Source organism: Mirounga angustirostris, unplaced genomic scaffold (genome assembly GCF_029215605.1).
Source record: "Mirounga angustirostris isolate CCGP_5_RB_7025 unplaced genomic scaffold, mMirAng1.0.hap1 SCAF_1, whole genome shotgun sequence".
Lineage (NCBI taxonomy): Eukaryota > Metazoa > Chordata > Mammalia > Carnivora > Phocidae > Mirounga > Mirounga angustirostris.
In genome coordinates this window covers 171,655,228-171,682,171 of record NW_026991709.1, presented here as the reverse complement: position 1 = coordinate 171,682,171, position 26,944 = coordinate 171,655,228, and the positions used below count along the sequence as shown (strand labels likewise).

The 26,944-nt window shown below is 37.1% G+C and overlaps 1 protein-coding gene across 1 annotated transcript in view; it reads left to right on the top strand.

Annotated features, from left to right (window-relative positions):
* CNTN4 (contactin 4) overlaps positions 1-26,944 on the top strand; it is a 942,629-nt gene that overhangs the window by 703,165 nt on the left and 212,520 nt on the right. Inside the window, exon 6 of the mRNA XM_054504629.2 lies at positions 4,744-4,839. Coding sequence (XP_054360604.1) covers positions 4,744-4,839 — 96 coding nt within the window. The remainder of the gene's footprint in view (positions 1-4,743; positions 4,840-26,944) is intronic.

Genomic DNA, 26,944 nt, shown 5'->3' with positions numbered 1-26,944 from the left:
CTTTTTTTTTTTTAAGATTTTATTTATTTGACAGAGAGAGACACAGCGAGAGAGGGAATATAAGCAGGGGGAGTGGGAGAGGGAGAAGCAGGCTTCCTGCCGGAGCAGGGAGCCCGATGTGGGGCTCGATCCCAGGACCCTGAGATCATGACCCGAGCCAAAGGCAGATGCTTAATGACTGAGCCACCCAGGTGCCCCAAACCTAAACTTCTTATACTCTGGCTTGTCCCACCTTATGAATGGCTTTAGCTCTTCCATGTTCAATGGGTAGTCCCTTAATGATGGCCCGAATATGTTACTCTTTCCTATTTACTGTTATTTCTCAAAAAAATATCTTGGGCTCTCCTGATTTTGTTTTCTCTAGAGTACCTCCAGGTTTTTATTGTAAGGTATCTCTTCCTTTCCTCTAAACATTTGATAACTTTACAGACAGGAAATATGTGGAGATTTTTCCCTCTCACTCTCTGATTTATTCACAGTCTGAATTCTAAGTATTCTCATATATTAAGGCCTTTTATTATTTATCACATATTGCAGCTTTAAGACCTTTGTATACTTTTACTCCCTCGGGAATTTAACTGGTAAATCATTTCCTCCATGCACTCAATACACATTCCAAGTACTATAGCATATTTTCTAATCTCATTTAAAAATGAAATGCTGATATTACATTCCATAGCAGAATAAAGGACAATTGTTTCCATAGAAAAATATGATATGAAAACACATCTGCCACAAAATTGTGCATCCCTTAGCATATGATTTCTGGAAAAAATTATGTAAAACACTGATGAATGAAGTCAACACCAAAAAGTATAGCCATTTATTTTTTAAGTCTACGAACCACGTGTCAGTGAACCATATACAGAGCTGGAAAAACAAGCTGTTTTGAAAAGCCACAATACATGGATATTAATTCCTTGTCACACATATACATCATTTATTCATCCATATCTTTAGTAACTGACTGCATTGTTCAGCTACCTTCCTGACAATGCAACAATCATGCTTCTTAATGAAGTTATTTCTTTTTTCTTTTTATTGTTATGTTAATCACCATACATTACGTCATTAGTTTTTGATGTAGTGTTCCATGATTCATTGTTTGCGTATAACACCCAGTGCTCCATGCAGAACATGCCCTCTTTAATACCCATCACCAGGCCAACCCATCCCCCCACCCCCCTCCCCTCTAGAACCCTCAGTTTGTTTCTCCCATGGTTCGTCTCCCCCTCCGTTTCCCCCCCTTCATTCTTCCCCTCCTGCTATCTTCTTCTTCTTTTTTTTTTTTTTTTAAACATATAATGTATTATTTGTTTCAGAGGTACAGGTCTGTGATTCAGCAGTCTCAATGAAGTTATTTCTGATTGTTTTCTCTTTGTTCAATTTCATCCTTTTCACCTAATGTTTAAAAATCCCTACATTGAGTACTCACCCACAAGGAAAAGCAAAGGAATATAAGATTTGGAATCAAATGTACCTACTCAATGCTTTGTGCATTCAAGTGTGGATTTTCTTACATGTTCACTAAAGAGCTTAATATTCATTCAGTCAGTTATTTATTTATTTATTTTGTCTCTAAGATAGCTAGTTTGAATGCTCTTTTTCACTGGCTTCGCTAAATCAGTGGGGAAGCCATAGATTCTGGTGTTTGAGAACAGTAGCTTTAGAGGGAGACAGATACGAATTTGTATTTTTCTGACCACTTCCTAGGTGGGTGAAGATAATACTAAACATCTCTGAGCTTCACTTCTGTCGCCTTTAAGTTGGGAATTTAAACTATGATGGAATTAAATGAGATCTATATGAAAAGTGCTTGGCACATGGTATGACCTCAATACATTCTGCAGGTAGATGCTATTATTGCTATTAGAGCAATGGTGATGGTAAAAGAGCGTTATCCATAATATATTCTAACTGTCTTGTAACGTCTGTTGCTAACCATCATTACCTAGTACCAAGGCTTTAGAAATAAAATGACTCTTAGAAAAATAATATATGTGGGAATTTGTTGAGAAAGGCCTGAGCCATGAGTATATAAGCTTCAAAAAATACCATTCACACACATAGTTCTTTGATTCCTACAATTATCATGCTGCTAGTAATTATGATCTAGATGAGTAGTTATATCTAAAAAGGCCTGTTTTGGACATGAAATTTTTCTTTAAATGTGCTTAAATGCAGTGTCCTTTGTTTAGCTTCTATAGCTCTCTAGAATTCTCTCTAGAATTCATTTACTATTTGGAACACTCTCATAAATAAAATGATTGGGTTATGATTTGCCACTGTATTACAGCATTTTTCAGTGGACAGAACAAACATATACTGAACACTAAACTTGTAGCATGACAGGCATTGTGTTTGGTCTTGTGCTTTTCAAGTATTACCTTATTTAATTGTTGCCCATGACTCTTACTTGAAAACAAAGCACATTTATTCACATTTATTTATGAGAAACTGAAGACTTGCCCAAGGACAGCAACATGGCTAATATATGGCAGAGTTGATTTCAAAGTCAAATCTGTCTAAATGCAGTCTTTTTATTCCCTATGTAAGTAGGGTTTCCCATGTGGAATTTATTTCAACTAACTACTAAGAAATATGCCTAATATTTTCTCAAATAGCAGATTAATGTGATTTATTCTGACTACCCAATCCTTGTAGAACTGCATGAATTCATAAACCAAAAAGGAAGAAAAAGAAATCTAGTTTTTTAAACTAAGTAAGGTCAGTTAAAAGTCATTGCATGTGTTTCTCATTTTCTTTCCCATTTCTTAATGCCCCTTCTCTAGTCATAACCATGGTGCATTTTGCCTAGGTAAGACTTGATCTCTATTATCTATCAGCCCTTAATTTTTCATGCAACTCTGAAGATTGGATGGGATGTTTGTGCAAAAACTTAGATGATGTATTCTAAGAACCTATGTGGAGAAGTGACAATTCAGAGTGATTCACTGTCACTTTTAGGGATAACGGTTTACAATATTAAACCATTTTCCATAATAAAGTTTTTTAAATCTCTGTTAATCTCTTTTGAAGAGCCATTTCCTTGAAAGAAAATATCCTGTTTTAGTCTCACCCGATACTCCTTGGATTAAAATAATTGTATTACAGCAGAAATGTAATTCAACTTATAGTACTTTTCTGTATTGTGCTAAATATGTACATGTCCTCCAGGCACCCTGTTTCACACCTTAACTCTGACATATGTTTGGCTTTCTCTGATTAAGTGTTACCTGTCAGTCGTGCCCACTACACTCTTGGGTCCCTACAGGGCAGAAGCTATAGAGGATACAGTGTTTGTATCCTGAGCTGACAACCAAATCATGTTTAATGAAATTTTTATAAGTACTCCATTGATGAAAATAATAATGTATGATCTTAAAATTTGCATAATTCCAGAAGTTGGTAATGAAGATATGTATGTGTCTAAATTTTTTAATATCCTGACCTCTCCTTAAAGTCAAGCCTGACTGTAGAAACATCCCATTTTGTAGCTGCAGGAAGCTGTCCTCTTTCTCCCCCTGGCTTCATCACTCATTAACGTAGCCTTTAACAAACCTCATGGTGCCTCTTCTTTCTAGCCTGTAAAATGGAGATATTAATGGTAATTAGCTCATATAATTATTGTTAGGATCACTTCAGATAATTGTCATAAAATATTTACCAAAATGGCCAACATGGAGGAAATAGTCAATAAATGTCCATGTACTCTAGTGTGCATATCGAGATGGCCTTGCAACCCTGCAGAATATACTTGGCTTGGAATAATCCTCAAATCCGATAAGAGGTTATTAAATCAAATGTTTTAGATAACAAAAAAATGAAATGGTACTTAAAATACTTCTTGTTGAGAGGATTTACATTTGGGAGGACAGAAGAAAAACCATTTTTTTCAACAGTAATATGTCACTTTATTAGACATATTTTTTACATTAACTCATTTTTATTGGCAACTGCTTATTCGCTGACTCAAACTGTGATCTTTGGGTTTGTAATGTCTTATCTTTCTAACCAGACTTGACCTCCTTGACAGAAGGGAACTTTTTTTTTTCCAAACAGAACCTTGGACAGTACCTTATAAATTTTTTAAAAATATACAAGAACTTTGAAACAATTATGTATGTGTGCTTATGTCTGTTTATATATTGTATATAATGTGTGTGTGCATATATAGGGAGAGTCATATTCTAGGTACTTATAGAGTGACACATATAATTGCATATAATAAATGGTTTGGGAAGTGAATAGAATTGAGCATCAGATAACATGAATTTACATCCTGATAATGATATTTAAATACAAAAAAGATGTTGGTGAAGTCACTTAACATAATTAAACCTTGGTTTCTTCATTTAGATATGCACTGTCCAGTAGAACTTTCTTCAGTGATGTGAATGTTCTATTTCTCTGCTATCCAATATGGTAACCACTAGCTACACATGGCTGTTGAACACAAAATGTAACTAGTATAGCTGAGGAACTGGTGTACATTTTATTTAATTTTATGTGTTTTAAATCTAACTAGACACATGTGGCAAGTAGCTCCATTACAATATAGATATAGAATCAAGGATGACAGGACAATATCATGTGAAAAGAGGCTATGCTGAATTTCCTTGGTATGGGTGATACGAAGGCTGATTTTCAGCAGAAAACTATCCTCTTTTGAAACAACTATACTATCCCATAGGATCTTGGGCCTTCTTAATTTAAACCCTTTTCCTTTATTTCCCTTAACAGATCTTGAAAACTTTAAAACAAGAACAAGAAGCACTGTGTCTGTCCGTCAAGGTCAGGGGATGGTACTACTGTGTGGCCCACCAGCTCATTCAGGAGGTAAACTATAAATGCACTGAAATGTCTACACTTCATTCGCTGCTATTTTTCTTGCTGATTTTCCGCCCCACCCCCACCCCCCGGCACTAGCTAAAGGAAAAGTGTCATTTGCAGAGATTCCCAAAGTCCCTCCGTGTCAAGGAAGAATCGTTGTCAATGCCTCCCATAATTAGGATAGGAAAAAATCAGATTCTACAAATGTTCTACCTGACTGCTATCTACCTGGCACAAGGGGAAAGACACCTGAGTCCATTGAGATCAGAATTCTGTTGCTTGGTAAGGCAATGTAGGTAAAGTTACCAGTACTTTCTCCAACTTGACTGGTTTCAAAGGTGACGTTGCTTTATTTCATCTTGTGTCTGGTCTAGAAAAGGATAAGATCCAATCCAGGATCACTTTGTAAAGACTCATAATAACTGGATCAGTTAGGAATCCATTTGAATTATTTTTGTTTATTTTTCCAAGTTTTTATTTAAATTCCTGTTAACTAACATAGTGTAACATAAGTTTCAGGTGTAAAATTTAGTGATTCGTCACTTACATACAACACCCAGTGTTCATCACAAGTGCCCTCCTTAATACTAAATTAAAAAAATAATAAATAAATAAATAAATAAATAAATAAATAAATAACTGAGAACCCAGCTAACACAGGCTTCAACACTGGAGTTTGTGTTGTTCTCACACACATTTCCAGAGGTATGTAATCTAAAGCTGATACCACTTCTTGAAGATGTTTTCCAGGATGCAAGCTGTTTCTTGCATCCTTTTCTGTAGTCCTTAACATGTGATATGGCTAGGGTACCTAGATCCAGTCCAAACAGGAAGAAATAGAAACAGTCAAGGACCAAAGTCAAAAGTCTCCATCTGAGTTTGCCTTTGTATTATGAAAGGTTTGCTTTGCCCGAGGACTTATACCTACATGTCACTGATCACCCCCAGTGGCAAAAGAGACTGAAAAATCAAGTATTTTATACAGATCAATTTGATAGCCCTGAAAAAAAATCATAATTTTGTAATAAGGGAGACTATAGAGACATGCTGTATAGACAACTTACAATGTCTGCTAAAAAGACTAACGATGACTGAAAGGCAAATCTAACTTCCATAAAGGGCTCAGTAGTGTGGAGGTTGAATAGATAATGGCATTTATTAGGATTCCTCTAAAGCTTGAGGTAACAAGATTGATAAACTCTATTCTTGGGAATTCTGGCTAAAGTTGAATTTGCTATCTGCTATCCTTGTTACCTTAATTTTCTGTTTGGTTTAACACATGATGAAAAGAAAAAAAAATTTTTTTAACTGAGAATTTGAAAACACCCTTTTATTTTTGCCCTGTATTCTAAAGTTGTAACTTTTCCTTGCTCATCTAATACTCTAGCTAACCTTTCCAGCAGGAAATAACAATTAGCAAAATAGCTAAAAAGACTTGTACTCTGACATGACAAGTATAAAAGCAGATGGAAGAGGCTAGATTGAAGACATGGAATTATTCAAGGTTCTGGTTTTTTAAGACGGGCAGAGAATCCAGATTAGATTTCGGTAGTTTGTGTTCTGAGAGATGGGTTTACTCCTTAGGGCTCCCATTTTCCCTTCAAGTTAGTATCAGAAGCATTAAATTTGGAGTCCAGGACATGAGTTCCAGTCCTGACTCTGTTTCAAATCATTATTTGATATTGAGCAAATATTTTCACTCTTCCTATCTATAAAATGAGGAGATGAAAGGAAATCTCTCAGATCCCATTTAGTTGTATCATTACATGGTAATAACTCAATAAAGACTAAACATATTCATCCAGTAGGTTTGCATTATTGAAGCTCTGTCATTTATATGAAGAAGGCAATTAACTGGACATATACTTAGGTTAAAGTCAAGCTCACTCAGACTAACTTTTCTCTTCCTATGATGAAATTGGATCAAAATAAGAATTAAAGGTTTTGCTGATTTCTTCTGCAGTCTACCTCACAGCATTAAACTTTCATAACATGGCAGCAACTCTAAAAATTAATCTTGTAGGCATATTAAGAAACAAAGTGCCCCACCTCTCCCTGGTATGCTAGTATCTTTGGGAAAGGCAAAGCACCTGGAGTGTTGCTGTGCCGCTATGCGGTGAGACACCCGAAGACTTTCCCCTTCCCACAGAGAAATATATTAAACATTTTCACAGACATCCCCTGCAATGTGCTCGTCTTTGCTGGCAGCAGTCGGCAGCTCTGAAATCCAGTTTCTTGAGCTGTGCTGACATTCCTGACAGTCCTGATGGTGAAAGACAAGGAAATAAATATTCTCATTATGGGCTTTATCAGAACTTGCATGCTCAGTAACACTGTGGGCAAGGCAGGCAAGGCAAGGAAATGTGCAAGAAAACCGAGAGGATCTTGAAGGGTGTGAGATAGCATCTCAGACAGCCATCAGTTTGAGGCAGTGGAGTCAATGATTATCTGATAAAATCCCCCCAATTACTCAAAACCTTTCAGTGCAAACTGCACCGCAGTGATTCTCTCGTTGCTTCTCCAGGCTGTGTATCACCTGAAAGCTGGCAGAATCACCATGAGCCACTGGACATACTGAGCGTTTTAGACCCAGCATATGGTATCCCAGTTTCAATTGTAACAGATCATGCAGAGGGAAGGAAATGAGTCAGCCTTTTACTGTGTCAGTGGAATACTGAGTAATGGCATGAAATCCATTGTAAAGGATGCTGCATGTCCTCTTTCAAAAGCTGTGCAGTCAGACCTTCTCAGGGTAACATAGAAATGAGCAACAATTAATCTATTTTGAAAAGCATTTCAGTCAGCAGGTATATCCAGTACTTTACCAATCACTACATGTAGCATCTTTGTCATCTTTTGGTTAATAGATACGAATTCATTTGTGATGTCATTGCATAGATTTTACTATTAAATCTTAACACAAACACCAAACAATAGAAATCACTGTGATGGGCTCTGGTTGTCCATGGTGTCCCTTCATATTAGAAATAGAGTTTATTGAGATCCAGAATTTTCTCCTTGCTTTCCATCAACTCCAAGGTCATTTGGCACCAGGAATTTATGATGCTTAACCAAGCTCTCATTAAATAGCAATAGAACCAAGGTACTTTGAGATTCTTCCTGCCACTATGCTGAAATTGTATTATTCACCAGTGAATTCCTCATGAACTGTTCAAGGGAGGTTTTTGTTCTCACCTTCCTTTTATATGTCACCAAGATCCTTGCTACTCAAAATGTGGTCCCTGGGCCAGCAGCATCTGCCTCACCTGGCAGCTCGTTAAAAAGACAGTTTCAGGTTCCACCCAGAGCCTAGTGAATAAGAATTCACATTTTAATAAGATCTCCAAGTGATTCATATGCACATTACAGTTTGAGAAGCCCTGAGCTATATCTGATTCTCTCACACACACACCCCTCACTTCTGGCCAGTGATGGGCAGGAAGCTGAGGTATAACCAGGGCAACATGTTAAAACCATAGGTGTCCCACCACTTCCCAAGGATATTCTGATTCCACAAATCTATTGTTTTAGAGACTCTAAGGCAGCACCAGATTTAAGATGCACCCACTTTGATCACCTTCTACAAACCCAGTCCAGATTCACACTGCTGAGATAGAGGACTTTGATTTCCACATCACCCAAGCAGAAGGGTTGAGCACTTTTGTTTTAAAAGAATTTAAAATAAAATATAATCACCTCAGGATTTACCTTTACTTCGTGTATTTTTGTGGTTGTTGATAAGGGAGATGAACAACCAAGAAAAACTGGCTTTTTCTTAAGTATTTATCTTCAAAAATAGCATTTTGTATCTGTCCAGCTTTTACTACATTATTATTAGTGAAAGTATGGTTTCCTAGAGTACTAAAAAGAAACCACATGATTCTGATTCTAAGATGATTTTCATTGTTATGGGTTTTACAGAAACCAGCTATAATTGTCATCATTAGATGCTTTTACACAGAACACATTCCCATTAAAGTTGGATTCTGTTCACATAGCATGAGATGCAGGGACCTTATAACAGAGCATCTGTAGAGTTCTTCATGGTGTTTATAATGTTTTAGTTTCCATTATATTATCTCTGATCCTCACAGTAATCCTTTAAGAAGTAAGGGCATGTATTTCATAGATAAGGAAATCGAAGCAAAGAGATTATGTGGGGTCACACACTAATCAATGGCAGGGTCAAGAGTTATCTTTGCCTAGAACGCGACCCTTTTTTTTTCCAGTTCAGGAGACAACAGTAGAAACAGGTACTGGATTCTCTATGCCAGGGGTTCTTTGGGCCCCATTCCAGATCAATTAAGTGTGCCTTTCTTGAGAGAGGTCCTCTGGCATCATTTATATTTATAAAAGCACTGTACATGATTCTAATATGCAGCCGGGGTGGAAAATGTGTGCCCCTGCATTACAAAATCAAGTAGATCTTGTCTCAGCAGAACCTCTCTGTTTGCAAACATTTCCAGGGTCCAGGGACTTTGATTTGATCTGTACTTATCCACAAATATAATAACCCTAGTGTAGTTATTTCAGCTGGGTCATTTTGTATTTACTGTGGGACAAAGGAAAAATCATGAAACTGGGACACCTACATTCCAGACTCACATCTCCTACTACCTTACTATGTGGTCTTGGGCCACTTATGTAACTTCTCTGGGCCCTATTTGGTTTCTGTCATCCCACACATACTGTTTCTAGCATCCAGATGTCAACTTCAGGATCGGGCTCACCCAGTTTCTTAATGAGTTCAAACCATGCTGACAGGTCTTAGACCTGGACTGATGTTGCTATGCTAAAATGTTTCCCTCTATGCCCAGAATAATCTTCAAGACAACCACATTTTGTCAAGCTGACAGCTCTGCCTAACCCCACTCCATGCCTTATTCCTAACCCTTGCCCCATACTTGGTTCCTATGTTTACCAGTTCAATGTACCTTCAGACTTTCAGGTGCATCTTTATTTGCTCCAAACATCAATTCATTTTACTGTAGTATAGACACTAAGTTTAGTTCTTGCCCTCATGTCTCACCCAAAGATGCACTCAGAGCCAAACCTGGGACCATAACACAATGTCCTTTGGATTTTAAGTATTGCTGACATTTAAGAGGTTTACTTATTGGGCCCCATCCATCATATCATACTCCCTGGAAAATTGACATCAGAATGGATGGATTCTAGTTTTATCACCATGTGATTTGGACAACTGGCCACTTTCCTCAAGAAGCAGTTCCTCCACTTCCAGTTTATTCCCTCTACTTTCTCTCATCCACATTTTAGGCTCCTACTCTTTCCCTATATCTTTGTTTCCAGCATAACTCTCAAATCCTTATACAGTATTCTACCCAAATGAAATTTATATTTTGTAAACCCCTCAAATATGTTGTTAGAATAAGAAAATGTAATAAATGTGGCAACGATCTGCACAGTTAAAGGCTTCCTAAAATATGTAGGAATAAATTTAACCAAGGAGGTGAAAGACCTGTACTCTGGAAACTATTAAGACATTGATGAAAGAAATTGAAGCACAAACAAATGGCAAGATATTCTCATAGATTGGAAGAATTAATATTGTTAAAATACCCATACTCTACAAAGCAATCTACAGATTTGGCGCATTTCCTATCAAAATACAAGTAGCATTTTTCACAAAGCTAGAACAAATAATCCTAAAATTTATATGGAACCCCAAAAGACCCTGAAGAGCCAAAGTAATCTTAAGAAAGAATAACAAAGCTAGAGGTACCACAATCCCCGATTTCAAGATAAACTACAAAGCTGTAGTAATCAAAACAAGATGGTACTGGCACAAAAATAGACACATAGATCAATGGATCAGAGTAAAGACCCCAGAAATAAACCCATGCTTATATGGTCAGTTAATCTATGGTAAAGGAGGCAAGAATATACAATGGGGGAAAAGACAGTCTCTTCAATAAATGTTGGAAAACTGAACAGCTACGTGCAAAAGAATGAAACCAGACCACTTTCTTAAACCACACACAAAAATAAACTCAATGGATTAAAGACTTAAATGTAAGATGTGAAACCATAAATCTTCTAGAAGAAAGCACAGGCAGTAATCTCTTCGACATTGGCCTTAGCAACGTTTTTCTGAATACGTCTCCTCAAGCAAGGGAAACAAAAGCAAAAATAAACTATTGGGACTACATCAAACTGAAAAGCTTTTGCATTGGGGTGCCTGGGAGGCTCAGTCAGTTAAGTATCTGACTCTTGATTTTGGCTCAGGTCATGATCTCGGGGTTGTGAGATCAAGCCCTGCGTTGGGTTGCATGCTGGGTATGGAACCTGCTTAAGAATCTTTCTCTCTTCCTCTGCCCCTCCCAACTCGCAATCTAAAAAAAAAGTACAAACTTCCAGTTATAAAAGGAATAAGTCATAGGAATGAAAAGAACAGCATAGGGAATATAGTCAATAATGTAATAACTTTGTGTGGTGACAGTAACTAAGATTATCATGGGGAGCATTGCATAATGTATAGAAATGTCAAATCACTATGTTGTACACCTGAAACTAATTTAACATTGTAGGTCAACTACACTTCAGTAAAAAAAAACATATATTAGGGGTCAGTCAAACTTGGATAAGCCACCTTTTTAAATATTTTTATGGAAAATGCATTCTGAGTTTTATGTCTACCTAAGAAACTTCATATATTTACTTAAATGGACATCTATTGCAATTCAATGAGGAAAAGGTAACCTTTAATAATAGGTTAATCAGTACCACAGACTACTAGGTATTTTTGGGGGGCGGTGTTTTCTTTTTTTTTTTTTTAAAGATTTTATTTATTTATTTGAGAGAGAGAGAATGAGAGAGAGCACATGAGAGGGGGGAGGGTCAGAGGGAGAAGCAGACTCCCTGCCGAGCAGGGAGCCCGATGCGGGACTCGATCCAGGGACTCCAGGATCATGACCTGAGCCGAAGGCAGTGGCTTAACCAACTGAGCCACCCAAGCGCCCCAGGGGGGTGGTGTTTTCTATTTTGTTTTGTTTTTGGTGTTAAACATTCTTCTTTTTTTTTAAGATTTATTTCTTTATTTGAGAGAGAGCAAGAGAGTAGGGCAGGGGGAGGGCCAGAGGGAGAGGGAGAGAGAGTCTCAAGCAGACTCTGTTCTGAGCACGGAGCCCAATGTGGGGCTCTATATCAAGACCCTGAGATCATAACCTGAGCCAAAACCAAAAGTCAGACGCTAATCGACTGAGCTACCCAGGTGCCCCAAGCATTAAACATTTTTAAGGCAGTCTTGTTTGTGCTGTTTGACTCTACCATATTCCTTTGAAATCTGTGAACCTGAACTCCTTCATCTGAAATGTAATGGTCCAATTCCTCCCTTTTTCTTTTCCTTCTTATTTTGCCAATCAAAGGAGATTTTAGACATTAGTGATTTAGTCAGCATAAAGTAATGTGAAACAGTTTGGAAGGTGATGCTTTTCTTCATTCATTAAGCCTCCCTTTTTTCACTGATTGAGCAGAATAAAGAGCCACTTTGAGCAGGGACTATTTGTTATAAACTGTCCCACACAAATGGCATGGTGGAGTGTTTCATGTTTGGGAGGATAGGCCACTAGGATTATTTGTCTTTATTATACCAAATACAGGCTCCATTTCTCACAGCCATGAGATCATTTAGTCCAAAGAAAGAATCAGCAAAGGAAGCAAAAGGAGGGAATTAGGCCTTGCATGTCTCAAGGAATGACATGCTTCTCCCCCACTGGATAGGACTACAGGAATGAGGGTCAATATTTCTGATGTCAGTCATCTCCACAATTAGTTAAGCTTATTCTATGATACTGCTGACATACTTTTTGCCTTTGATTTTCCTACCAGCTCTTTAAAACAACTTGAATGTTTTATGACCACATTTTTGTGCCTTGATGTCAATAACTATATACTTATGAATAGAAAAAAATGAGTACATAAGTAGCAAACATTCCCTAGCCATAGAATAATTCTAAACTTTATGCAGCCAAGCCGCCAATTTCTTAAATTAAACTGTATAGAGAATTGCTGGTCTGGGTTCTAAGAAGAGTTCCCCAGGAATGATAGCCATATACTTTCTACCTAGTTCTCCTTTTAGTCCTAGTTAGAGAGATGTTGAAGCCGTTTTGCAGCTATAGCAAATCCATAGCACTTAGAAATAAATTCAACTACTGAATAAATAGCAGTTAATTAAATTTGTGTTCAGTTACCTAAAGAGAAACATTTAGTTAAAAAAAAAAAGTTATTCCAGAAATAAATTTCAAGAAATTCTTTTTCTTTCTCTTCTTTTCCTTCTTTGCTTCTGTGTAAATGTTTCTATGCTCATTATTTGGCAGAAACCAAAGCATTTTAGTTAATTAATGATGACCTTAATTACCCAACATCTCTCCTGACAGTTACTCTGTATTTAATGTAATTTAATGATAGGCACTATATAAGAGTATTTGTGGATAGATTTAAATTCAAGTTGGAAATTTTTTTTTTTTTAACATAAAAAAAAATCAAAGAGATTATCTCCAGGTTTGATCCTTAGAACCGGAGGCCCATTGATCAGTCAAAGTCGGGGCCAAATGCATTAGCACCAAAAGAAATGGCATTTGGGAACTGAGATTTGATCCATAAAGCTGAATGATCTGCAAACTGTGATCATTCAACAAAGCTCAATTTCATGTTGAGCTTTCTCTTTTGGAGTCGTCCTGTCCCAGAAAGCAGTGAAGGATGATATTGTGTTGGAGCACAGGTGCTAGTTGGGATGTGAAGAGTCTGGAGACGTGAAAAGCACATTACATATCCAGTAGAGTACTACCAGGGATGTACCAGCCAGAACAGAACAAATGATCAACACCGATCTTTCAACAACATGAACCTGGCTGAGCATTTCATAAATAATCCAGTGGACAATCACTGCAGGATGTATGGGAACCATTCTTGTTTTAATGCCCACTGGAAATATGTCCTATGAATCTCATCTTTTCAGCTGAGGAAGAAACAAGCAGCTCTTTGGATACATTTTTAGCAAGGAATTGGTGTTTTGTCAGGTCAGTGCATCATGATGTTACATTGAATTAAGCAGGATAATGGTGCAGTATATAGAATGCGGAAATACTGCCTGAGTCCTGGAAATTTGGAAATAGACTCTGGTTGGGAGATCAGAAAGTGAAGGCTCCAAAATGTTCAGTACTATCAGGGATCTTGATCCTGTGAGTATTAAAGAACAAATAGGAAGTCAGCCATTTTTCTGCTGTATGTACTTTGTAACTCATTCAGTTACTTTTCAGACATTTAGGAAGACAGTAACTTAAGTAGGGCCAAATCAAAGACCAGAGAAAACTACACATTTGGCCAAGTAAAGTTCGCATCCAAAAAAATAAATTGTAGCATTTTGTCTAAAGATGGGGCTATAGCTTCTGATGCTGTGTAGTATCCAAATACTGATTTAAAAGAAAATGATTTAATTAAGTGGCTGTACATTCATCAAGGATGAAGAATATGGATGAAAAACTTTTTTTAACCAATCATGCTGATTTGTCCTAACTATACTCACTAGTGATCTTGTCATTTGAGACATGTAGAATAAATTAAAAATTCCAAATGGAACAGTAAGAGTTCTGCAGGGAGACCAACCCTATCTACATAATGAACCAGAAGATATGTCAGATCTTTAATCCAGCAGCTGATTGGGAGAATGTTCATGATCTCTTACATAGATACTGGCTACTAACAAAACAACTGATAGCTTTCTGTACCGAGCCAAGAAAGCTCTTCACGTCTCCACGTGTAACATACCCAATTTTTTTTTATCATCAGATAGTTGCAGGTTAACACATTATCATAATCTTCACTGTCAAAATTAACCCCTGGTTAGGAGTTGTGTTACAACAACACTCCACAGGAATTGATAAATCCATATGGCGGGCACAGCTGGAGAGATAGTTGCAGTTGATAATGTAGCATTTCAGAAATATCCGAAGAATCTCTACTTTGTGAAGTAATTTGGAATTTGTACACTTCCTCATTCTCTTAAGCAAAACATAGACTAGAGAACACCTGGGAAACTCCAGAATAGTTTGGTTGTAGGTATTTGAGGTCAAGTTCTTATCACTTTATGCAAACTTTTGCCTTTTGAAAAGATAAACAAGATTTTAAAAATAAAATGTAGCTGACTTAAGTATCATATTTCTTCCATTTGTTGTTCTGACTTACTGTAAAATAAGTATAACACAGCTCTGAAATGAACACCTAAATATAAGAAAGACATTCCTACACCTTCTTTTCTGAGTCTTGCTACTCTTTGAATTTGTTCACTCTATCTGCAAGCCAGCATTCCTTATCAACATATGGTTCCAGGTTATTTCAGTAGAAATGGTTGTGATAAATGAGATTTATAATTGGGTCTTAATGGAGTACGTAAATTAGGATTTCAAGATTGAAGAGAATAGATTGCTTTTAAAAAGTAAAAATATCTAACTCCGGCAGAGCCTCTCAGTTCCCAGGCATTGGCATAGATGTAGCGGATATAACAGTGAGCAAAAACAGAATGGTCCCGCTACCATAAGACTTACGGGCCTGTTGGGAAGTAAGGGGGTACTCAGTCACACTGGAATGTGTGCTTTTGGTTGTGGGCTGGGAGAGGAACAGGGTTCAGTGATCTGATCGTGTAAAATACAAGCATACCTCGGAGATATTGTGGGTTTGGTTACAGACCAGTGCAATAAAGCAAATATTGTAATAACATGAGTCAAGTGAATTTTTTTGTTTCTCAGTGCATATAAAAGTTGTATGTACACTATACTGTAGTCTATTAAGTGTGCAATAGCATTATGTCTAAAAAACTGCACATACCTTAATTTAAAATACTTTATTGCTAAAAAATGCTAACCGTTATCTGAGATTTCAGCGAGTCATAATCTTTTGGCTGGGGGGTCTTGCTTTGATATTGATGGTCGCTAATTAATTATGGTGATGGTTGCTAAAGGTTGGGGTGGCTGTGGCAATTTCTTAAAATAAGATAGTGAAGTTTTCTGCACCAATTGACTCTTTGTTTCACTTGAACACACTTAGAAGCCATTATAGGGGGGCTCCTGGGTGGCTCAGTTGTTAAGCGTCTGCCTTCAGCTCGGGTCATGATCCCAGGGTCCTGGGATCGAGCCCCGCATTGGGCTCCCTGCTCAGCGGGAACCCTGCTTCTCCCTCTCCCACTCCCCCCTGCTTGTGTTCCCTCTCTCACTGTGTCTCTCTCTGTCAAATAAATAAATAAAATCTTTAAAAAAAAGAAAAAAGAAGCCATTATTGGGTTATTAATTGGCCTAACTTCAATATTGTTGTGTCTCAGGAGATAGGGAGGCCCTGGGAGAGGGAGAGAGATGGGCTGATGCCAGCTGGTGGAGCAGTCAGAACACACACATTTATGAATTCGGTTCACCATCTTACATGGGCACGGTTCCTGGTGCCCCCAAACAATTACAATAGTAACATCAAAAATCAGTGCTCACAGATCACCACAACAAAGGTAATAATAATGAAAAAGTTTAAAGTATTGCAAGAATGACCAGAATGTGACAGAGACATGAAGTGAGCAAATGCTGTTGGAAAAAATGGCACTGACAGACTTGCTTAACACAGGGTGGCCACAAACCTTCAATCTCTAAAAAAGCAGTATCTGCCAAGCACAGTAAAATCAGGTATGTCTGTTGGAAGGACATGATCTAGACTGGGAGGAAACTTCCTTGAAGAAGTAAATCTCTCTGGAGCTCAGATTTGGAAGAATGAAAGAATAGAATGAAGGAATAGTATTACAGACCAAGCAGCAGTACATATGTCAGGAGTGGGAAGGTTGTCTGGCCATGAGGAAAAGTGACATGGTAGTGCCCATGCGTGCTGGGGAGGGTAGTTCAAGTCTAAGTCTAGGATATCAGCAGAGACTAGGCTCTGGAGTAGCATTGAAGATTTGGGTGTTTTTCTGAAAGTAAGTTAAATATTGTGAAAGATTATTTTTAAGTGAAATAGGGGGTGAGTTAGAGTGGAGGGCAGTGTTGAAAAATGGGCTCTTGGCAGCTAAGGCTGATTTATTATTACCTAGCTTTTTGTAAAAAACAAAGAAAGAAGCAAAGTTCTCATCAGACTAAAAACAGTGGGTAGTCATCAAAAATTTACTTGAGGAATTACCTATAATTATAGCACAAATAGGCCAAATGGAGATATAACCATAGAAGACTGTCTTAATACATTCAGGCTGCTATAACAAAATACTACAGACTGGGTAGCTTGTAAATAACAGAAATTTATTTCTCCCAATACTGGAGACTGGAAGTCTGAAATAAGGGTGCCGGCATGGTCAGGTGAGGGTTTTCTTCCCAGTTCATTAGAGGTAATATTCTGCGGTATCCTCACATGGCAAAAAAGCCTAGGGAGCTCTGTGGGGTCTCTTTTATAAGAGCACTCATCCCATTCATGAGGGCTCCACCTTCATGACCTCATCACTTCCCAAAGGCCCCACCTACTAATGCCTTTACCTTTAGGGATAAGATTTCAAAATACGAATTTTGGGGAGACACAATATTAAGACTAGAGCAGAGACTCATGACTAAACAACTAAATTAACAACAAGGAATATGGGAAGGATATCTTTAAAGGCTTCCAACAAGAGCTATGTTATACCTCTATATTAAATATATTTCAGTCTGGATATCTAATTAAAAAATCTGATGTCTGTCTCCTTATTATGAGAAAACATTTTTTTCTAAGGTATCCAGAGGAAGTAACCTACCATACTTATTAACACACACACACACACAATACACCATCTCCCTCTCCCCAGAATCACTAGCAATCAACAGTTCTAACTAATGCTCTATAGAGAAAGAGGCTACCATGGCATATTGTGTGGACACAGGAAAGAGGTTATACCAGTTCACTGAGACAGTGATAACTGAAGCAATAGAAAGCTCTATCTTAGTTCCTCAGAATCTTACTAAATTAATGATAGCCAGACACCAGTAATTTGGAAAGGAAATATGGCTATCAAATTGCTTTAAACTTAAGATATGAGATGGCGATTCTGGGAGCCCCTGTGGTCAGTTTGAGTGAATAAAGGGATAAACCCATTTTTGGTTGGTGAATCTAAGACCTGGGTAAAATCATAACCAATGTTAATAAATAGAGTTAAATAAAAAATCCGCTCCATCACGGTGACCTAAGAAAATACTCCGTGATAAAGAGCGGGGGCAAGAGGAGGGAAGAGTCAGCCATTGTCTGAGGATGTAAAACAAAACATAACAAAGATGTGTCTCTGTTGTGCTTTCAGTCAAGACAAAGAAAGCGTGGATTCTATGAAACAGAGATGCTAATGGGAAAAGGGATCTGACTCTGATACAGACTGGCATTTAAAAAGAGCTAACAAAGATGAGAAATGAAAGAATTAAAACCTGCAGTGCAGATGCAATAAAAAGCCAAATGAACATTGTAGAAAATTGCATTAGTGATAAGCATGACTAACTAGATAAGCTTTTTTAAAGAATGCCAAAGGAACGTATAATGATCAGAAAGCTTCATAAATATGGAAATTCAGGAATAAAGATCCAATCTATACATAATCAATGTAATTAATAAAGATATTTTATCAGTGCAGACGTATTATTTTATTTAATATCATGGCATACTTAACATTTCATACCAACACATCATCCTTTTAATAGTAAAAACATGTTGTATTTTCCCCTCTTTGAGAGGGAATCAAAAGTTTTTATGTTATTCTTTATTCTAATAATTAGAGGAAATATAGATTAAGGTAGATATAAAAACAGAATATGTGTCTTCCAAGTTGCTGGAGACAGTTAAATCAAATAAATTGTAATCTGTTCAACCAAAGACCAAAGGTAAAGATGAGCGAAACAGCATGAATAAAAAACTCACAAAAAGATGACAAATACAAGAGTATATAGTATATGACAGAATATACAGAGATAAAACTTTCATATGAACATAAGAGCATCAGATTCAGTTAAAATTTTGTTTGATCTAACCAGAATTTGATGGCATTTATTTAAAATAAAATATTCTAACAAAATAGATTTTAAAAAGAATAGATGATAAACTTACTAGTTTAGGACCGAGTATTATCTGTATGCAAAAACATCAAATTGGGAAAAGAGCCTTTTTATTATTAAGATACACAAACCCTAATGAAGACATTCCAGTTATAGTATTTTAAACACCATAAAACATAGTATCAAAATTTATAATGCTAAATATTTGGAAACACAAGGAATTACTAAAGCATATTTTTTTACTTAATTTGACAGACCAAGTAAATAGAAATAAGGATACAAAAAATTGAATAATGTAATAATAAAACATATGTACTTATCTTCTATTATCCACAGGGAATATGTTCCAAGCCCCCCAGTAGATGCCTAAAATTGCGGATAAGACTGAACCCTATATATACTATTTTTTTCCTATACATATATACCTATGATAAAGTTTAATTTATCATTTAAGCATAGTAAGAGATTAACAACAACAACTAACAATGAAATAGTACAATTATAACAATATACTGTAGTAAATGTTAAGTGAATATAGTTTCTCTCAAAATATCTTATGGTACTGTACTAACCCTTCTTGTGATGATGTGAAATGATAAAATGCCTGTGATGAGATGAAGTGATGTGAATGACATAGGCATTGGGACATAGCATTAGTCTACTCTTAATCTTCTGACCATATGTCAGAAGGAGGGTCATCTCCTTTGGACCACAGTTGACCACATGTAACTGAAACCATGGAAAGCGAAATCGCCCATAAGAGAGAGCTACTGTATATTTATATACTTTCCTTTCAAGTGCCCATGTAATGCTTATTATAATTGGCTACATAATAAGCCAAGAAAAAAAATTTAAGAAGTTAAAATTGTACACATCAGGTCTTATTTTCTGCCATTATATAGTTAAACTAGAAACTAGCTATAGGTAATTTTATACAATGACAATAACCACATTAAAAAAAATCAACCCATGCAAATTTCAAGTCATTTTTCTAATATCTACTGAGTCAAAGCACAAAGAAAAACCATAATTTATGGATGTTTCCAAATTTGAAGAAATGAGGACAAATGCATCCACACTAATAAAATTTACAAAAAGTGCACTCAGAGGCAAGTTAATAACTTTAAATTTATTATTAAGAAATTCTGGAAATCAAAATCAATAAACTAAGTATTCACCTCATGAATGTTAAAAAGAACACAAAACAAACCTAAGGGAAAGAGAAGGAAAGAAGATGAAGGTCAAAATTAATAAATTGGAAAATAGAAACAGTACACATGAGACAACTGAGAGAAGTTTTGAGAAGAAAAAAAAATACAAGTGTATTTCTCCCCAAATCTAATCAAAAAGAAACCAGAGAAATACAAATACACAAAATTAGAAACTAAAAGGAGCATACAATTTTGTATACAAGATTTAAAATCATAAAAGCAGACTATCCACAATCCTGTGATCATTTGAACATCTAGATGAAATGAAAAATCTACTGAGATTATATAGATAACAAAACTGAATAAAGAAAATATAGAAAATCTGAATAGACCATTTATCATGGAAAGAATTGAAAGTTGTCAAGAATCACTTTCTTCCAAGTGCTCTGAGCCATAAATTTTATAAGAAATGTTTTTTCAAATTTTTAAGGTAATTCCCTTACCAAACAATTGTGTCAGAGCAAAGACAGGATGAAAAGCTACCAGTTCATTTAATGAAATGAGTATAATCCTGGTACCAGAACCCGACAAAGACAATAAAAGAAGAAGCAACCTCACATATGAACGTTAGTAATACTTCTATAGTGAATAATATATGTCAGGCATGATTTTAAATTCTTTACATATATTAACATTTAATTCTTACAAGAACCATATGATATAAGTGCTATATATTCCCATTTTATAGATGACAAAACCCCTGAGACACTGTTAAAGTAAATATGACATTCTTCAATAATTTATGAACAACCATTTTTGGGTATGTCTACAATACGAGGGAAAGTCTTGAAAATACAGATAACTCCACAAAGAGTATTTGTTTCAATCTTTCCCATATTCTGGACTAAAAATACAAAAACACAGTTATCAAATATAAACATAATGAAAAGTAGAAAGATACTCCTGTGACCAGCTAAAGGACAACCAATACCCAAAGAGGGTAAGAGACATATAAGAATGAAACAGTGTTGGTAACTATTAAAGCTGAATGATACATGAGGGTTCATTATACCACTGTCTCTACTTTTGTAATTGGTGTATGTTTGAAAATTTCTGTAACAAAACATTTAAAATTCAAATATATGTTGGCTTTAGTGAACTCCAAGGTTGCTTCTAGCTTAGATTTTATATTGTTCTCCATTGTTAATTATCTTTCTCCCAAAAAAATACATTTTTCTACCAGTCTTTGTGGGAGTAAGATGTTTGCATCATCTGGAGGAGTTTCTACGATGCATGAACATATGGGTATCTTGCCAATCATATAGCTATTTTGTTACTTATTCTCCATTTGAAAATCAATCTAGATATTCAAGTTAAAATAGCTACCCATACTACCCTGCCTTTAGAGATGCGTATCACTAAAAATGCCTGGATTGGCAATAATCCTCTTTGCTCCTGCCTAGAGCTGTTCTGAATCTCCAGTGGCAGGCCCTCGCCGTGTTACTGGGGCAAGTGTGCAGTGATGTGCATTAAATCTGCACTCAGCAATGCTCAGATGATGACTTTCTGCAGGGAATGAAGAAAATATACATATAAACATCCCATTCCCAAATGGCACCGTAGCCTAGTTAAGAGAATTGCTTGCGGGGGAGTACATTATGCTAAGGGGACTAGTTCATTTTCAGGTTAGAAAACTTTAAATTCAAGTTGACATAGCTTCTGTTTTCATTTCCATACTTATCTCAGCTGGGGAAATGTGGCATTTGTCACTAAAAATCAACCAGCGAAATACAGAGAAGGGATGGGGAAAATCAGTGAGTGGTCCAAAGACTGAAAGTGGCTGCGATCTAAAACAGGTCATGTTTTATTTGGTAGCAAATACCATACCAAATTTGCTTTCTACTGGTACACCTTTTATTTTCAACAAAATCCCACATGCCCAGCAACAATCTAAGAGCAAAAATGCAAGTTACCTCATGATAGACCAGCATTCCAGACAGCTCATAAACAATTAAGAAGCAAGTCTGAATTAAACTCACAGGTTCAGGGCTAGGTATGTTAGAGTAATGCAGAGTATGTCAGTTTCCTGACAATGAGCAGCTTCGTTCAACAAACCACATATAAGGGGCTTCCCTGTTAAGCCACACGTGATTTCTGTTTTAATGTCAGGGTAGATCCATAAAGCTTAAAGTACAGAAGCTTTCATGTGGCCACACTGAAGTTTTCAGAATGAGAATGAATGGGCTCAATTAAAAGATAGAACTGGGAAAATTGAAATTAATCCTCCATAATCCTAGCTTTAAAAACGCTCATCTCTGTTGTCTACAGGTATCTTTTTTTTTTTTTTTTTAGATTTTATTTATTTATTTGACAGAGAGAGACACAGTGAGAGCAGGAACACAAGCAGGGGAAGTGGGAGAGGGAGAAGCAGGCTTCCTGCTGAGCAGGGAGCCCGACGTGGGACTCGATCCCAGGACCCTGGGATCATGACCTGAGCCGAAGGCAGATGCTTAACGACTGAGCCACCCATGCGCCCTGTGTACAGGCATCTTTAAAATGAGTTACAAGTACTCGAACAGGCTCCTCTTGGATGCCCTTTTACATTCAGCACCACCATATCCCTTTTCCAATAGAAGCTGGGAAACAATCCAGGGTTAATTGAAGAGTCCATTTGCTTTTATATATACTGAGTATAAGAAATAACAAAGTTTTCAGAGTTTCTATTGACAGACTGATAGAATATATTTGCCATTCATATCCTATGCCTTGTAAAAAAAAAAAAACTATGAAGAATTTGGGGTGTTGACCCTGGAATGTGTAATTTATGCATAGCTCTTGTAAGCTGTTACCTCTTAATCACTCAGGAGCCCCTGCTCTTCAAGCAGACTAATGATCCCCTGCTGACTATCAGCTCTGCTTGCGGTTCTGCCTTCAACTCATCTGTCAGCACCACTCCCCAAGGGGACTCTATGAAAGTTGGGAAGTCTGACATCCGTACATTAACTACCCTGTGACTTTGTCCATTAATAATGGACTGTCCCGCCGTAAGCTGTGAGCTTCCTCCCCAACACGGACTGTTTTTCCTTTTATGTGCCACTATGTCTGTCATCAGAGAGATAGCCAGAGAAAAGACATCTGGTATCTGTAACTCATAGGGGGTTCATAAAAACTAAAGCAGGTAGATTGTTCTCTCAAATGAAGTTCCTGGAACTACGGAATGATGAATATCATGCTAATGGCCTCCTTCCTCTCGCTTGGTGACAGCCTGTAACCAGTTGTTGTTGTTTTTGTTTTTTTAATCACATCCACACTGACACACATGTCCTAAGTTTTTTTTTAAGAGATACATTTCTGATTTCTGATGTTGAATCCTTAGAGATAGAGCCCAATTATTTTGAAAACTATTTCTTTCCACATCTGCAAAGGAATTGTCCTAAGATGTGACAACTAAGTATGTTAAGACCTATTTTCCAATTAATTATTAAAAAAGAATTCTCTGAAGTAAATCAAAATGGCCTTGAAGATTTTGGCTGGATTGTTCCTAATTTACCTCAGATGCAGATAAAAACTGGGGGCAGAAAAGAGAAAATTGGAAGCCCACTGGGCCAGGATGGCAGGTTTTTGCTTTTGTCCAAAATACAGAAGAAAGAACAAAGAGGTGACCAAAACAGAAACATATTAGACCCCTGTAGGTGAATGATATTCATTTCTCTGAAGCTCATAAATATTTAGATGTTCAACACTTCCCTTGCATGACAGGTTATTCGTCAAGTTACTGTAACAATAAATTACCTTATCCAGAATCTGCAATAGCACTCTAAAACTTTCGGAGAGTATGCTGAAAAAGCCAGGTGTGAGATAATAAGGAATGGTGAAGGCTCTGGTGAACTAGAGACCATGTATCTCATCAAAAAGGGGCAGGTCACTGTTACTACAGTGCATCCAGGTGAGTGTTCTTAGGGTCAACTAGCTAGTCAAATGGACCTGATCACCATGCAGCACACTTGGCCTCTGGCTCACATAAGGACAGGACAGAGTACATGCCAAAAGACCAGGGCCAGGACCTTCTCTTCGATGGAGTCTGGGAGAAGTCCAAACAGCAATTCAGGGACTTTTTCTTGTCCCCACAGTCATGTTTTAAGAGCAAAGAATTGAGACTCATGTAGCAGGCCTGGAGCCTTCTGACTTAGAAGGTCCATATCTTTTCTTTTTTTTTTTAATTTTAGATTTATTGATTTATTTGAGAGAGAGAAAGTGCACGCACGTATTCGCAGGGGTGAGGAGGGGCAGAGGGAGAGAGAATCTCAAGCAGACTCCCCCCTGAGCATGGAGCCTGACTTGGGGCTTGATCCCAGGACCCTGAGATCATGGCCTAAGCTGAAATCAAGAGTGGGATGCTTAACTGACTGAGCCACCAGGCGACCCAGAAGGTTGATGTCTTAAATAGGAGCAAAGATCTCTTGCAACATTTCTAGAGGCATAGCTTCCAAAGTCCCCATGAGGGGGCCCAGTGATGAGAGTCACCACATTCAGGGAAACCTAGCACAATGACTGTCCAGCAGATATGTATTGTTCATTTGCATTCCTCTCAGCCAGATACAGGGTGCCAGTCCTGGGTTATTTTTACTATAACACTGTTGCCTGGTCACCTGGCTGACATTTTACCTTTATAAGATTTCTGGGGAAACAAAGCCAGAAAGTTAACCTAAGATAATTTGTTTATAGACATAATAGGTTTTTAACACTTTACATACTGTTACCATGTGGGAGTGTGAACTCAGATCTTTTTCTTTTCATTTTCTCTTCCTTCTTCTCATCATTTTCCTTCCTCCTTCTCTCCCCCACCTCCTTCTCATCCTTTTTCTTGTTTTAGAAAAGCTAGAAGTCCAGATTTTTTAAATGTTAAGTCTCCCAATTTTTAAGTGAGAATACTTAAGTGAGAGTAAGGGTACTAGACCAGGAAACAGAAGACCTGGGTCCTGGGATTCTAGCAATGGACTGTGTGATCTATATCACAGCTAAAGTAAAATAGGAAAAACCTTGCCTAAAGTCAGTGAAAAGCTGATTCTATGATGCTGTTACTATTTTCTAATTGATAAAAGGTGATACTTCCTGTTCATGTGCTCAATGCCAGGGAACCTGTTCCTCTTCACTTACCTTTCTACTCTGCTTTATCATGTGAAAATCCAAACAGAATAAAACACTCAGAGGTCTTTCAAGCCTAAATGCCCATTGTTGGACAAAATTTTCCAATAAAGATGCTAAGAAGAATGATGCTAACTCTCATAGAGTTTAGACCAACATATCTGCTTTTGTTTGCATTGCCCAGAGAAATTGGGTCAAAAAAAGTAATACCTGGGTGGATTTTGGCTTTTAGACTGGTTTTTCAGATGCCTGATGTGTTAATATAGTGCAGAGATTACAGTGTCATCACAGCTGCTACAATCCTAGTTAAATTTGCTTCATGTTATGACAATGTTGTTCTACCCTGCATTCATTCAGATATCTTTATTTTGCCAATTCTGCCATCATCACCAAGAAAATATACTGTGGTAGAGAATTCATTTACAAATGAAGAGAATTAGGATTATTTTTATTTTTCTGCTACAATTTCATCAGTCTTATGGGGGCCAAGTCAAGGATTCCATTCTGTAACCAGCAATGAAGGGGCGCCTGGGTGGCTCAGTTGGTTAAGCGGCTGCCTTCGGCTCAGGTCATGATCCTGGAGTCCTGGGATTGAGTCCCGCATCGGGCTCCCCGCTCAGCGGGGAGTCTGCTTCTCCCTCTGACCCTCCCCTCTCTCATGCTCTCTGTCTCATTCTCTCTCTCTCAAATAAATAAATAAAATCTTTAAAAAAAAAAAAAAAACAGCAATGAATACAGGAATTTATCAATTCCCAAACTGGCTCCAACATCAAATCTACATTTGGCCAATAGCCTAAGGATTTGGTTATTTGCTCAATCCTTTTTAAAGAAATCTTTTCATTTTTTGTGGGTCAGAGGCTCTTTGTTATGTGGGAAAGGTATATCCATGAGGAACAGAAGGGAATAGGTTGAAAGCACAGTTATTAGAAATGTTTTCATTCATGATAACACAGGCATTTGTAGGAATTTCATTTTCCTCCATTGACCACAATATTAAACATTTCATCAAGGAAATGTTCCACAGGAGATTTACTCTTAGGAATAGGATCTAATCTTTTATATCACAGTAAGAAGCTGATCAAAAGTGTTGAAAGCTAGCTATTAAAGGATTAACTAGGTCACATTGAAATATATGATGTAAAAACAGAAGAACATTTTCTTATAAGCTTCAGTTGAAACTTGTAAAAACAGAAGAACATTTTCTTATAAGCTTCAGTTGAAGCTTATAAAAAATACAGAAACCAACCCCCCCATTGTTTTCAAGAACACATTAGTTAAGAGAAAATATTGAACCTTCATTCAACATTTAAAATATTCTCACTGAGCATTGTTGAAGCTATCTTAAGGATTATGTTCTTTGACACAAGGATAAGGGAAAGCCATTAGGTTTTGGGTAATTACATTTGTAGTTTGAAAATATAACTCTTTTGAAGAGTATGGGAAATGGCTTGCAGCAGGGCAAGCATGTATGAAGAGAGACCAAGAACGTGGTAGTTGAAATAATCTGACCAAGAGATGTTGGTATTTTGGTCTTGGGTAGTGGCTGTAGCAATGGATGCTTTCTGCTCCCTCCCTTAACACAAATACAAAATCTCTCTGGGCCTTTAAGGTCAACCTCACCCACTGGTGCACTGGATTCTATCCCCTCTCACCCACTCGAAGACTTGGCTCTAGCCATTGCTTTTCTCCTTTTCCCTGCATTAAATTCTTCTTCCCTTCTACATTACTCCCATCTGCATTCAAGCATGCAGCAACATCTTCTGTGTTAAA